This window comes from Phoxinus phoxinus, assembly GCF_949152265.1.
Source record: "Phoxinus phoxinus genome assembly, chromosome: 11".
Classification (NCBI taxonomy): Eukaryota; Metazoa; Chordata; class Actinopteri; order Cypriniformes; family Leuciscidae; genus Phoxinus; species Phoxinus phoxinus.
The window spans coordinates 10,987,277-11,000,919 of NC_136886.1; the positions used below are offsets into that span (position 1 = coordinate 10,987,277).

Below are 13,643 nucleotides of genomic sequence, written 5' to 3' on the forward strand. Positions count from 1 at the left end.
GAAAGTGTCAGTTTCTGGCTCAGCCAATTGTAATTCATTTTGGTGCCATTAGTAGAGCACATGGTTTTAACTGTTTTAAATGCTGTAGAATTATATCTATTAGAATCCTGGGTTTTGTCCAATATGAAAAAAGCTCCAGATCTGCTGGTTCCTCTCGACTCTGTGATTATATTGTCATAAACACTCTTTCTTCTTGTATAACACTGATGATGGTGTTTCTGTGTTGTAGGGTGAGGTTAGTAGAGCGAGGAGCGCCACAGTCTCTTCCTCTCATGGAGTCTGGAACAGTAAGCGCATTCCACTGTTCTAGAATGAATGTAAAAAAAAAGTTTATAAGAGTTTGAACATTGTTAATGCTTTCATTCTTCTTCTCTCTCTCTTTTAGATTCTTCCTGGTGTGAGGGTGATCATAGTCAATCCAGAAACAAGAGGACCCCTAGGGGACTCTCATCTAGGAGAGGTGCGTTTACATATAGTATATGTAAATAATAATTGGTTGTTTCTTCAGCTTTGTGCATTTTCAGGTTAGTTATTTTTGCCTTTTTTTTTATTTTTCAAATTTTTCTGGAGAAAATTACACTTTAAACATTTTTTGGCAAATTTCAAAGCTAGCATTATGTATCCCAAATACACAAATAAATACTATTTTTTACACTTTTTGCATAACTTGACAAAATTACACACACAAGATAAGTGATACCTTGATTTTTTTCTCTGTTCATACATCACGTCTCATATTTCATCTCAAGTATGCCTTTCAGACACCGTTGTTTCCATGATGATAAACAAGTGATAGAAATAGATAGATGGGCAAAATACATTCCTAAGCTTCTCCAGTAATATACTTCACTCTTTCCCAGATTTGGGTGAACAGTCCCCACAATGCAACAGGATACTACACAATATACGGAGAGGAAAATCTGCAGGCTGACCACTTCAACACTAAACTGAGCTTTGGAGATCCTCAAACGCTCTGGGCCAAAACGGGATACCTGGGATTTGTCAAGAGAACAGAACTCACAGACTCCAGTGGAGGTGAGAGAGAGAAACACAATTGGATGAATTAAGAATTAAGGATGAAGTGCTCATGGAAGACTGGTGGGAGCAATGTACTGTGGGATGCAAACGTCTAAGACCAGATTGTAAATCTTTTTTCATTTTTTTTTTCATGCAGTCCCAGAAAAATAAAATAAAATAATTGTGTAAAAAATGATGATGTAAAATTAATAAATATATGTTTAGATTCTAGGTCACTAATCGAATTTAAGGAAATTGTGACATTGACCATTCTCAAGTTTTAGTTAAAGTTTTAAATAAATTATGCGATAATGTCATTTATAATTGCATATATATATTCTGTATATATTACATGTATATATATAATTTTTATTTATTTATTATTAAATAAGATATTGCAACTAGTGGTCTTAGACTTCCCACTTTAAGAGATACATAAATTATGAGACTATCCAGTGCATTGTTATGCCCCACTAAATTAATGTTCTTGTAAAAATGTCCATGTTTGTAACATTTTGTGCTTAGATCGCCATGACGCCCTGTTTGTGGTGGGCTCTCTGGATGAGACTTTAGAATTGAGAGGTTTGCGATATCATCCAATTGACATCGAGACCAGCGTATCACGTGCCCACCGCAGCATCGGCGAAAGGTAACATCTCAGAGACACGCTCTTTGCTTCATTTTTTTTCTTGCAATCATACTACCCTTTCACTCGTACATGCTTTTTTTCCCCTCTGCAGTGCTGTGTTCACCTGGACAAATCTGCTGGTGGTGGTGGCTGAACTCTGCGGATCAGAGCAGGACGCTTTAGACCTGGTCCCGCTGGTAACCAATGTAGTATTAGAGGAACACCATCTGATTGTGGGTGTGGTGGTTATTGTTGACCCAGGGGTCATTCCTATAAACTCCAGAGGAGAAAAGCAGCGAATGCACTTGAGAGACTCCTTCCTGGCAGATCAGTTGGACCCCATATACGTAGCGTACAACATGTGAGCTGGGATATGGGTGAGCCAAAGGCCTGCCAGAGCGGTGCTACGGAGCCTGAGAACTTGGCCTCAGAACTTGGATTGAGTTCATAAACAGAAAGACTTGGCCCTGTTTTTTCAGGGATAAGGTGTCATTTTCCAAAATACAAATGTGTGAGATGAAGTTTTTGGAGAAGGGATGCTATAATAGAATTTCCCTTTTAGTTCAATTCCTTCTCCCCCAGAACCCCACTCTCACACAATGCCACATAATGTCATGATTTAAATTTACTTGAATTACATAGCTCTTTTTTCTACTCAAACACTCTCCTATTCTAGCACTGGCTGGCTTGTACTCTTTTTTAATTTATTAAAATGAGCTTAAAGCCTCAGTTTGTAAGTTTTCACCTGGGTTGTCCGATTTCAGAATTTTTTTATTCTGATTCCAAAGATTTTGGAATCAATGGAATCGATTCCAGGAGTCAATTCTCAATGTTAAACTAAATGTTAAGTAAAAAAAGGGAGACAAAGTGAAATCTTAAAATAAACAGTGCAATATAAACTATAATGATTCATAAAAGGAATGATAGGAGCTCATGATGAATGGATGGACGGACTACAAAAGATCAGTGGACTAATTGAGTAGGTTTAGCAATATAAATTCTGTATTTTGAATTAGTGTTGTTAAGACTCTTTTTGGTTGTGTAGTAGTGTGGTAATCAAGATGATGAACACAGACTTAACAGACTAGGACGTCACAACCCTGAATCCCAAAAGTTCAAAACGTGTATATTTATATATATATACAGGACTGCAACCCAGCTTATCTATGGTGCTGTGTGTTACAGGGCTCTAAAATGTAATATTTATTGGACAGCATTGGGGTAATAGGGGTCTTTTGTCATGCATCAGATGCTTGTGTCCAAATCAGCTTACATTATTTGTAATACAGAGACAGTCCCTCAAGAGCAACCTGGGGTTAAGTGCCTTTCTTAATAAGGGCAGTATTGATGATAGGACATTTCTGTAACGCTACAGTTCATAGAATGCCCTTACCCAGGTTAAAGCCCACTCCTTCATCCACCATTATTTTCGTTAACACACACAAATGTATTACTGAGACTGCAGTTGTCAGCTCATTTTGCTCTGACAACAAACCATTTAGTGCTCTAAATCTTACCACTGGGGCTTTAACAAAGTTTATTTCAGATATGCAGCTATTCAGGGGACAAAGCTGCATCTTTTAATTTGTTTTAATTCTACAATATTTACAATATACAGTTTTACTTCTACTCGAAAAAAACCCTGCAATGTAATACCCAAATACCCAAAACATTTTTGTAATGTTTGTTCCATTTTTATTTTTACCCATATTCAACAGGTTGTTATTTAGGATTGTCCACAAACATTATTTTAATAATCAATTTGTTATTATCAATTGAATAACTGAATTGAGATGTGTTCTAAACCATGGGCTATTTAAATGCTTCATACATCTGATATGGACCCTTTTATTTAATATTTTTATTACTCAATGCTAATATGAATTTTGATTCAATGATTTTTCATAAAGAGGACCACGATATCTGTTTTACATACTCTATCTATACTCACTGAAAGAACCATTTTTGGCTCGAGAGCATCGGTTCTATCTATCTATCTATCTATCTATCTATCTATCTATCTATCTATCTATCTATCTGTCTATCTATCTGGCAAAAATGTGTTCAACGAATTACTCAAAGTGAAAACTTCATTCCCTCAGCCCTCTCAAGTTCAGCATGAGGATAATCATCCCTATTGTTTTTCATTATCCTTTATGCACTTTATTAGATAGATGCAGATATAGATGCAGGACTATTCATTTATTTTAATAAGGGCATATGTGTGGTTTTTATTATATAATTACTTGCATTATTGAGTAGCATATGAAAGTGCAGGCACATAAAACATTTTTTTTTTTTTGGGACTAAATTCCCAGTCTAACCTCAATATCTGCATTTACAAATTGTTCTCAGTTTACTTCTCCACATACACGTATAACAGTAAGAAACACACATATACACTTAGTATGGATTCATTCAAAAACATTCAACTGCAAACCTCATCACACACCAAGCCCAAACCAAACACAAACTGAGATATGTATAGCTCTATTTTTGCTCTCATCTAAAGGTGCTTATACACATCAGGATTAGCCATTTAAACCTCTAAAAGTCAGGCATCTGTACAATAAAATAAAACAACTGTAAAATAACACGACTCTCTGTACAAGCAAACCCCTCGTGAACACCTTACTGTACAAATACATAGATTTTACATGTTTGGCAAAGGATCTTATGTACTATAACCATTTTTACGAGGAATGACTCTTGTAAACCATAAATAACTGTAAATAATTGCTTGTGTACAGATGAGAAATTCTACTGTACTGTAAGTTAGTTGCTGTATTCTGTCAATTTTTTTGGATTAATATGAATATTAACTACTGTCACTGATATCCCTTCGTAGCTGAGAGGGGGTCTGAAGTTGAAGACTGGTTGTAAATAGCTTGCTCTGTTTCTGTTTGTTCTTTTCTGGTCGATCAGAAACGTGATGGGTTGAAGTCTGCACTCAGATTTGTCTGTCATGCATTTCTATCTAGAATTCAGATTCGGAAATCTTACGGTATGTACAAGTTTTAATGATGTAAAGCATGATAAAGTCGAGCACTGTGGGGGCTTGAAAGACTACTTTCAGAGTCCTTACACAAACTGATCACTACAGTATGTTAGCCTAACCTCATTCTGCACGATGGGGCTGAGTATGTATGGTCACATTGTTGAAAGGTCTTTGGTTTGTTGATGAGTTCCACAATACCCGTTCCCAGATCAGAGACACTGTCATGAAATGTATTCTCTCATTCTCACTGTTGTGAAGGGCATCAGAGCTGAGTTTATGTGATGAAAGCACAAGCGAGCGAATGAGCTTTTAACATGGGGCATTCAGGGAAATAGTGCTTTCCAGGACGGAGAGGATATTCATTTATAAATATTCACTTTCATGTTTGCAATGGTTTTTGTTGTTTAAATAAAAAGAATTTATTTGTCATTTGCGTTAACCACGTCTTAATATGTACAAGAACAAAACAGAAAATAAGACATAATCGGTTCAGTTTATTGATAATCTGACATGCCAGCTATAAGTGCTGGAACCAAAAGAAATGTTTCACACACTGCTGAACCAGCTGCAGATACATTTAAAAGTACGCATCCAGCATACACACTATACAAGAAAAAAATAAACAAATTATTTGCTTGCATTGTATTGAATAAAATAGGACCATGGAAAAAGAATTGTGTTAAGGCAATACATATTACTCTTCTGTGTTAAAAACATTCTGTTCTGTTCATTTCGCCTAATATTAATAATAAGAATGTGATATTTCACATTCATGGAAATAAATGAAAGTCATGATTATGCAAGCAAGCATTTCCCTGTTGGTTCACATCTTTCTTTTTTGTACATTGGTTACTGTAACTGTTTTTTACTCCAATGAAAAACACGAAAAAATAATAAAAGGCTTTTATTTTGCATCTCTGAAATTTGTTTTTTTTTATTAACTTTATAACTTTTTCTGCCTGCCTGTCTATCTATCTGGGCATATATATTGTAAAGATTCCAAAATATAACTTCTTTTCACCAGAAATTTAGTTAGTTACAGTGCATCTAGTAAAAATAAGTTACATTTTGTAATACGCTTTGACCATTTTTGTTTGTGAATATAGTTTTTGCCATGCATAAAATAAAAATGCACTACATAGTAGGCCTATAGATAATTGCATTGGTTTCATTCATGTTCCCAGACCCTTTTTGCTTTTCAGTGATATTGGCCAATCACAAAGCTTAACACAGATTTACGTAGCACGTCCTTCTAGGGGGAGGCGCTTATTGCGGCCTTTAGAAAAAAAAAACCCTCAAGCCATCTAGATTTTTCAATGGAAACCGCCCAGGTTTATTCTATGCATTATTAAATAATTACTTTTCAAAATATATTTCGAATATTGACATCTATATAGACGGCGTCGTTGTTTCCAGGAGCGGCTCAAACGGAAAAAAGGTAAAGCGTTGCTTTTGTTTTGTACTCTTTCTCTTCAGCCGACCTGTCGCTGCAGTCATGGCGCCCGTCCGCTCGGTTGTAGCACTCGTCTTACGGGAAGGTGTTTTAATGGCTCCCCGTATCGCTGACGTCTGTTGACGCGGGCACTTGCGTGCCAGTGACTAGCTTGGAACTTTCTGCAGAGCGCGGCATTAAGTCGCCCACAGGCTTCACAACACACCGCAGCGGTTTGTTTTATTTAGAGATGTGCTTTTGATCAGAATCTCATGGGGGAATAATACTTAAAGTCTCTGACACTCGTGCAACATTTGCAACTTCAAAATCTATCAATCTCTTGTGATGGAGCTTTTGTGTAGTAGAAACAAACCCGCTTATAAATACCGGCGGAATCTTATGTATTTTGACAGATAAGTTATGAAATGACATAATAGACATCTGTCTAATTTTATTTAGCCTGTTAGCTGTTGTAGCCTAATATTGTTTTTTTAAATGCGGACTTTTAACGGATAATATTATCGGAAATACTGAATCAACAGGTCAGTATATATCACACGGTTATTTTTGCTTAATTAAAATAGAAATTAACCCGATATTGCTAGTTTTTTTGGAGGAATGTGAGTATTTGATGGGCGTTATTTAGCATCCGGTTCTGTATGAAGTGCTGTTAATAACAACACAAAGCATCTGATTTAACGTTACTGCTACAGGAACAGTATGTCTTCCATGTGAAGTAACGTTAGCTTATTCAGTTTTTTCCCCCCACTACGTTGTTATTTAGTGATTTTATTTCTTATTTATTGTACTGCTTGCATGATTTTACTGGAATCAAATCATACATGAGAACATTTGCAGCATGGTTGCAGCAATAATGCGTAGAAAGCAACCCACAAGGACAGTGTAAGTGTGTGTGTGGTGGTGGAGCTAAAGGTTTGAGAGGGATTGACTCAGGGCTGGGGTAAAATGGAAACACTGACTAAATCAAGGCTTTTTACTGTTAGCCACAACACACACACACACACACACACACACACACACACACACACACACACACACACACACACACACACACACACACACACACACACACACACACACACACACACACACACACACACACAGGCCATCCGTTTAAACATATGAGAACAGATAATAGCCAGTGTTCTTCAGCATTCTCATGTTTGCTGTCAGTCTGTAAAATAATACATCAAAAAGTAATGGTTCTCAACAGTTTTTTTTTGTCCCTTAGTTCAGATTTCTGTTTGTCCTGAAAAAATAAATAATATTATATTTTAATTTATCATTTAAATGTAACTTTTTTTTAATTACAATTTCGTTGTAATCATATCCTTTTATTAAATGTAAATTCTGTAAAATTTTCAAACTTTTTTTATAATTAATACATTTTTAAATAAATTTAAATGTATATAAAAAAAATACCATTTATTACTAAACATTTTTCGTAGTTGTTTGCGAGGAATACACATATTATGTACATGATCAAAACTGTAAAATATGTCAGGAACCTGGAAATATAAGAGGAAATTAATAAAAGGATGTGGATATTTCTGTAACTACTTATTAATAATAAAAAAAGTTATAATCATGTCATATAATCATCAATTTATAAATATTAGTCATAAATTGATGATTTTAATAATCACAGAAAAGACTAGCACTGCGTCCGAAATCGGGCACTGTCTGTGTAGGTACTACATTTGAATTTACTTCACAACCATTAAAAAAGTAAGCTCGATATACAATGAATATGGCTAATATTAATAAAATTCGGACGTATTGACATATTACGTATTATGTGACCTGCCAGCGTCAGTTTGGGCCGCTTCACTGCCATTCATAAACCCCTCCTGTGGCCTCACGGGGTTGTAAAGTGTCAATCGAATGCGCACTTAAGAATCTCTCTGGGGACTTTTTTTCTAATACTATGTTTTCGAACATACTACTCTTTTGGCATACTGTTTTTCTACTGTGGAAAGCATCACATTAAGTATATTGACCAAAATCTGTCTCAATGTTAATTTACAGTGGCAATGGAGGAGGTCCACCAGAACAACAGTAATGGCTCTGAGTCCCAAAATATTGCCATCCCCACAACTATAACTGCCTCTCACATATCACAGATAGCACAGGTACTGTTAATGTATGTACTTATGAACACACATTCTCATGATGTATAAATATGCTGTTTGATTAAAACAGCAATAATTATGCTTGTTTCATGTCATTAATCTTCTTCATATTGTGGAAAGATGTCTCTGGGTGGGAATCAAGTGGCTGTGGTTCAGCTGCCCAGCGGTCAGTTCCAGGTTCAAGGTGTGATTCAGTCAGCACAGTCATCAGTTATCCAGTCTCCACAGGCACATGCACAGGTAACATGCACACACACTCATGCAGTGTGATCTTCAACCTTCTGATCTTTGTTTTTACTTCAGGTTGGAATCAGTGACATGTTTTCTCTCCACTTAAACACTGTTTCCTATTAGGGTCAAGGATCTGACAGTGATGATTCTCAGGAATCAAGCGACAGTGGGGCATCTAACCAGAAGTCAAGAGAGATCTTGGCTCGCCGCCCATCCTACAGGTATAGAGCCTGGGAAAAAAAAAATGTATGGCTCCACTGGGCCTGATGATGAATACCACCCCAAAAGCACACAGATTCTAGCTATATATACAGTGCTTAGCATAAGTGAACACACCCATGCTAAAGTTGACTAAAAAAAATAATCTTTTGGAAATTGATCTTAAAGGGATAGTTCACTTTGAAATTAAATTTTGGTATGTTTCAGCTTGCCTGAAGTGCATCCAAGATGTAGGTGTCTTTGTCTCCGCAGTAGTTAAAATTTTTATATTTTTAGGTCAAACCGTTCTTGTCTGTCAGTCATATAATGCAGGTATATAGGCACTGTCTCCAAAAGCATGCAGAGATGTCTCTAATAGCATGCAGAGAAAAGTCCAAATTAAAAAATGCCCCATCGTAAGTGCACATTGATGGCCTAAGACATGAAACAAGCGGTTTGTGTGATAAAACGAACAGTATTTATATCGTTTTTATCTCTTTTACACAACCACATCCAAGTGATCTGTTTACTTAGTCTGCGCAAGCGCCGTTGAGCGCCAGAAGTGATCTCTCGCGCGTGTCCGTCACTCATTGTTTACACCAGAACCTATGCACAGAACAGAGATTGTAGGTAGGACGGCTTAATGGTACTAGTTTGCGCTTATCCGGGATGTTTAAACCGATGTAAAAAAATACATTTACGTAAGCTCGCGCGAACTCATCCGGGAGACCACTTCCGGCGCTTTACGGCGCTTGCGCAGACTAAGTAAACAGATCACTTGGACGTAAAATATATGGGCTTTCCTGTAGCTCAGTGGTAAGAGCATTGCGTTAACAACGTAAGTTTGTGGGTTCGATCCCAGGGGATTGCACATACCTATGTATAAATGTATAGGATAATGCAATGTAAGTTGCAACTTTTCTCTGCATGCTATTAGAGACATCTCTGCATGCTTTTGGAGACAGTACCTATAGACCTGCATTATATGACTGACAGACAAGAACGGTTTGACCTAAAAATATAAAAATAGAAACTACTGCGGAGACAAAGACACCTACATCTTGGATGCACTTCAGGTAAGCTGAAACATACCAAAATGTCATTTCAAAGTGAACTATCCCTTTAATGCCTTAATTAAAAAAATGAGGAAAACTCCAACCTTTCAGGACAACAATTTTCTTTGTGAATGAATAATGTATTGTAAATAAATAAATGTTCTTCCTTAAAATACAGGGTGCATAAGTCAGGACACCCCTATGTTAAATTACCATAGAGACAGGCAGATTTGTATTTTTAAAGGCCAGTTATTTCATGGATCCAGGATACTATGCATCCTGATAAAGTTACCTTGGCCTTTGAAATGAAAATAGTCCCACATCATTACACACCCTTCACCGTACCTAGGAATTTGCATTGTTTTATTTCAGTTAGCCTAATAGCTTGTTTGGTTTGCATTGAGAGATTATCTTATGGAAAGTACCCCATGCCAATCTCTAGGTATGGTGAAGGGTATGTGATGATGTGGGGCTACTTTAATTCCAACATAAACATAATAAACAAGGCATACAAATAAGATTGTCAATTTTGATTTCATTGTGAATTTAATGTCAACATGTTTCTTATTGATATAGTGCTTTCTCCGGCAAGCACCAAATACATTTTATAAACACAATCACAAACATTACTATAGTTCACAAAGCTCACATTAAGTGCATCTTAAATCAGTTTATACAGTTGTTTATGTTTGCGTGGTATTTTTATTCTTATCTAATCTCAGAGAAATGTAATTTATTGTATCACCCCTCTTGCATTCATAATATGTGAGTGTGACAGATCTAAAACAAAAGGTGGCAATCTTGTTAATGCAGCATAAAAGTATTTATTTACATTTAATCACATACTTGAAGTTTATTTTTGAATTGTGCAGAAAACAAGATCAGCAAAGATATTAATTTCATTTACACTGAAAAGCTGCTTCTGATACTATTGAATGAGGAAGGCTACAATCAGCATATTTTGTACTTTTGTAATCAAATAAATATCTTTGTGTAGATTTTGAGTTTTTGGTTTCTGGATCCTTGTGCGCTCCATTCTTAAACACACACATAGCGGAGCTACAAGCAAAAATGTCCAAGCTCTAAATTCCAGGCATGTCTCTGGCACACAACAAAGAGTTTTAGGCACTACATGAAAACTTTCTGTTCCTTTTTGTGTTTCAGGAAGATTCTAAATGATTTATCAGCTGAGGAAGTGGCGACTCAGAACGATGGAGAAGAGGACATCTCTACCTCCTCTGCCATAAGTGTCTCGCTCCCGACCCCAATCTACCAGACAAGCTCTGGCCAATATAGTAAGCCAAGCCAGCATGCTATTTAAACACAATGGGTTTTGAGAGATATTGAATGCATCATGTGGTAATTTCCTACATATTTTGCAACAGAAATGACGTTTTTTTAATGACCCATACAGACTTGCTTTTCATAGTGTATCAACTAGAGCACAATAGCATAAATCACATTTAAAAAAGATTTATCTTCATGCACGATTCATTATATTCTGTAAACCACAGATTTGTTTGCTCCTTTGCAGTTGCCATTTCATCCAATGGCTCTCTGCAGCTCACCAGTGCTGGTTCAGATGGCATGCAAAGCCTGCAGACTCTCACCATGACCAACTCGAACCCAAACCAGCCAACTATACTGCAATATGCTCAGACTGCCGACGGACAACAGATTCTGCTGCCTAGTAACCAGGTGGTGCTCCAAGGTTGGCAATCAAAGTCAAAAAGAGCTTTTCATTTGTCAATCAGCTCATATTGTTGTTTAGTTACACATGGGACACACTCTGGCTGTGATGCTGTGTTGTAGGTGCGGGGGGAGAAATGCAAGCTTATCAGATCCGCTCCTCTTCCTCTTCGCTGCCTCAGACCGTTGTCATGACATCACCCGTTATCAGCTCTCAGGGCAAGAGCGATGACCCGCAAATGAAGCGAGAGATACGCCTGGCGAAGAACAGGTGGGTGAATTGATTTGTTCAGCTAGATGAAGTTTGTTGTTAATGTATAATATGCGATGTTTTTTTTTCATTGTTAGCCTAACCGTGCTTCTTGTCTTATCCGAATCTCTTCATGCAGGGAGGCAGCCAGAGAGTGTCGCAGAAAGAAAAAGGAGTATGTGAAGTGTTTGGAGAACCGTGTGGCTGTCCTGGAGAATCAGAACAAGACTCTAATCGAGGAACTCAAGACGTTAAAGGACCTGTACTGCGTTAAAACCGGCTAGTGGGACATCTCTCCAGTCATGCTAATGGGACTTTACTGGCAGACCTGTCTGCCTGTGCTTATACAAAAACAGACACAGGGACTTTTTTTGGCTTGGAGAATACATTTAATCCTCCTGTCAAATGCTTGTTTTTATACAACTCATTTTTAACTAATAGCCTAAGAACGATTGACCAGAAACAACAGCAACAATTATGCTTTTAATAGATAGATGGAAAGAGGGATACATTTTTCCATTAACATATTTTTCTTTGCAGTCAACAGATGTTTATATTTGTATATGTATCTTGTGCAAGCATTGGCACGTCTACACTGGGAGATTTTGCTTTATTCTTGACCCATTTGGTTTCCAGGGAATTTTGAATGTTAATTTTATTGAAGCGCTAGCTGAATTATTATTTTTTCTGTGGTAGAAGTGCAGAAGTTACATTGGTATTTTTACACCTTTCTCAGAAGCGCTTGTATGTATGAAAATTGTGACGCAATTGTGTGTTTCATGAAGTCATGCAGCTGTGTTCTTTGCATTTTTGCTATTTCCCCCTTTATAGGAACCTCTGGTATTCCTATCCCCATTCCATATTTTATTTTACTGAGTTTTAGTGAGACATTTTCTACAAAGACAGCAGAATTTAAGGTGAGGACTTTCAGCTTTATTATTATTATTATAAGTAACATGAAACAGTGGTAAGTTCATTTAAGCCTTATTCTGGATTGATTGACTAATCGTGTATGATTTAATCTGTGCCCTTTTTAGTCCAAGCCTTGGTAATATGTCTGACTGATCTTTAAGCCATATACACACTTGGGTTGGGACCGTTGTTGGTTTTAACTGAGTAATTGACCCAAGGCTTACCACTGTTTATAAGCCAAGCTGTTACAAGACAATCGAATCAGGGAGCATCCGATGAAAAAACAATGTCACTTGTTTTTGGTAAAGTGAAAAAACGAAATAAATATTTTTCCAGCCTTTGACTGTTTTTCTCCCTTTCAGTTTCTATGTTGCGTGACTGCTTTTTGGCTCAAAGAGGACCGTGAAAAACTCTACTCAGATGGTCAATTAAGAGATGCAAGGTTACCTTATGAAATTATGTTGGTCAGTACTTGGGAAAACATAATGTCTTGGTTTGTTGCATTACAGAAATAGCCAGAAAACTATTTAATCTTTAAAATGAAAGCTTTATTTTTTAAAGAATAGTACGGAGCCTCTAAAGGGACATGGTGGTGGAAAATGAGATGGGAGAAAAAAGAATAGCTTTAGTGTTTTAGGGCAAACCCTTTGCGCTCCTCCGAGAAACTTTGCGAACGCAGTTTCTTAGCGGAATGCAAATGTTTTTGCAAGCGAATGCTAACATTTTGCGAGAACGACAAATAATTTAATAATCGAGCATTGACAAATAATTTTTCCTCCATCTCTTTTTTTCTTCTTCTTCTCCCCACCACCATGTCCCTTTAGGGGCTCTGTAATTCGGTGTTCCCGCAGTCACGGACATTAAAACATCCGATTATTTTAAAAGTATTTTCTGGTTTTTGGAAAAGTTGTATACATTACATTTATTCATTTAGCAGACGCTTTTATCCAAAGCAACTTACAAATGAGAACAATAGAAGCAGTTAAACTAACAGTAGGACAACAAAATGCAAGTGCTATGACCCTTCTCAGTTTAATATAACGCAGAACACGTAAACACGTTTTTTCTTTTTTTAATATA

The 13,643-nt window shown here is 36.8% G+C and overlaps 2 protein-coding genes across 3 annotated transcripts in view; both read left to right on the forward strand.

The window, feature by feature from the left end:
* Nucleotides 1-3,300, forward strand: part of dip2bb (disco-interacting protein 2 homolog Bb) — a 32,880-nt gene extending 29,580 nt beyond the window's left edge. Inside the window, exons 35-39 of the mRNA XM_079629626.1 lie at nucleotides 230-287; nucleotides 386-460; nucleotides 861-1,035; nucleotides 1,543-1,666; nucleotides 1,758-3,300. Coding sequence (XP_079485752.1) covers nucleotides 230-287; nucleotides 386-460; nucleotides 861-1,035; nucleotides 1,543-1,666; nucleotides 1,758-2,010 — 685 coding nt within the window. The 3' untranslated portion in view covers nucleotides 2,011-3,300. The remainder of the gene's footprint in view (nucleotides 1-229; nucleotides 288-385; nucleotides 461-860; nucleotides 1,036-1,542; nucleotides 1,667-1,757) is intronic.
* A 2,521-nt stretch (nucleotides 3,301-5,821) lies between these two features.
* On the forward strand, nucleotides 5,822-12,901 carry atf1 (activating transcription factor 1). 2 transcript variants are annotated; one of them, XM_079629630.1, is made up of 8 exons: nucleotides 5,822-6,081; nucleotides 8,125-8,228; nucleotides 8,349-8,468; nucleotides 8,583-8,680; nucleotides 10,877-11,007; nucleotides 11,247-11,423; nucleotides 11,525-11,672; nucleotides 11,791-12,901. In XM_079629630.1, exons 2-8 carry the CDS (start codon nucleotides 8,130-8,132, stop codon nucleotides 11,933-11,935), a joined length of 918 nt encoding a protein of 305 aa, XP_079485756.1. In that variant the 5' UTR covers nucleotides 5,822-6,081; nucleotides 8,125-8,129; the 3' UTR covers nucleotides 11,936-12,901. The 2 variants fall into 2 exon arrangements, with proteins under 2 accessions (XP_079485756.1, XP_079485757.1); XM_079629631.1 differs by lacking the exon at nucleotides 5,822-6,081 and adding an exon at nucleotides 6,103-6,308.
* Nucleotides 12,902-13,643: the final 742 nt, after the last annotated feature.

Excerpts from the sequence above, each read along its gene's own strand:
- atf1 (XM_079629630.1), top strand. The coding sequence starts at position 8,130 with ATGGAGGAGGTCCACCAGAACAACAGTAATGGCTCTGAGTCCCAAAAT. Across the intron at positions 8,681-10,876 it reads GCTCGCCGCCCATCCTACAG|GAAGATTCTAAATGATTTAT; the intron begins GTATAGAGCCTG and ends TTTGTGTTTCAG. Across the intron at positions 11,424-11,524 it reads TAACCAGGTGGTGCTCCAAG|GTGCGGGGGGAGAAATGCAA; the intron begins GTTGGCAATCAA and ends GCTGTGTTGTAG.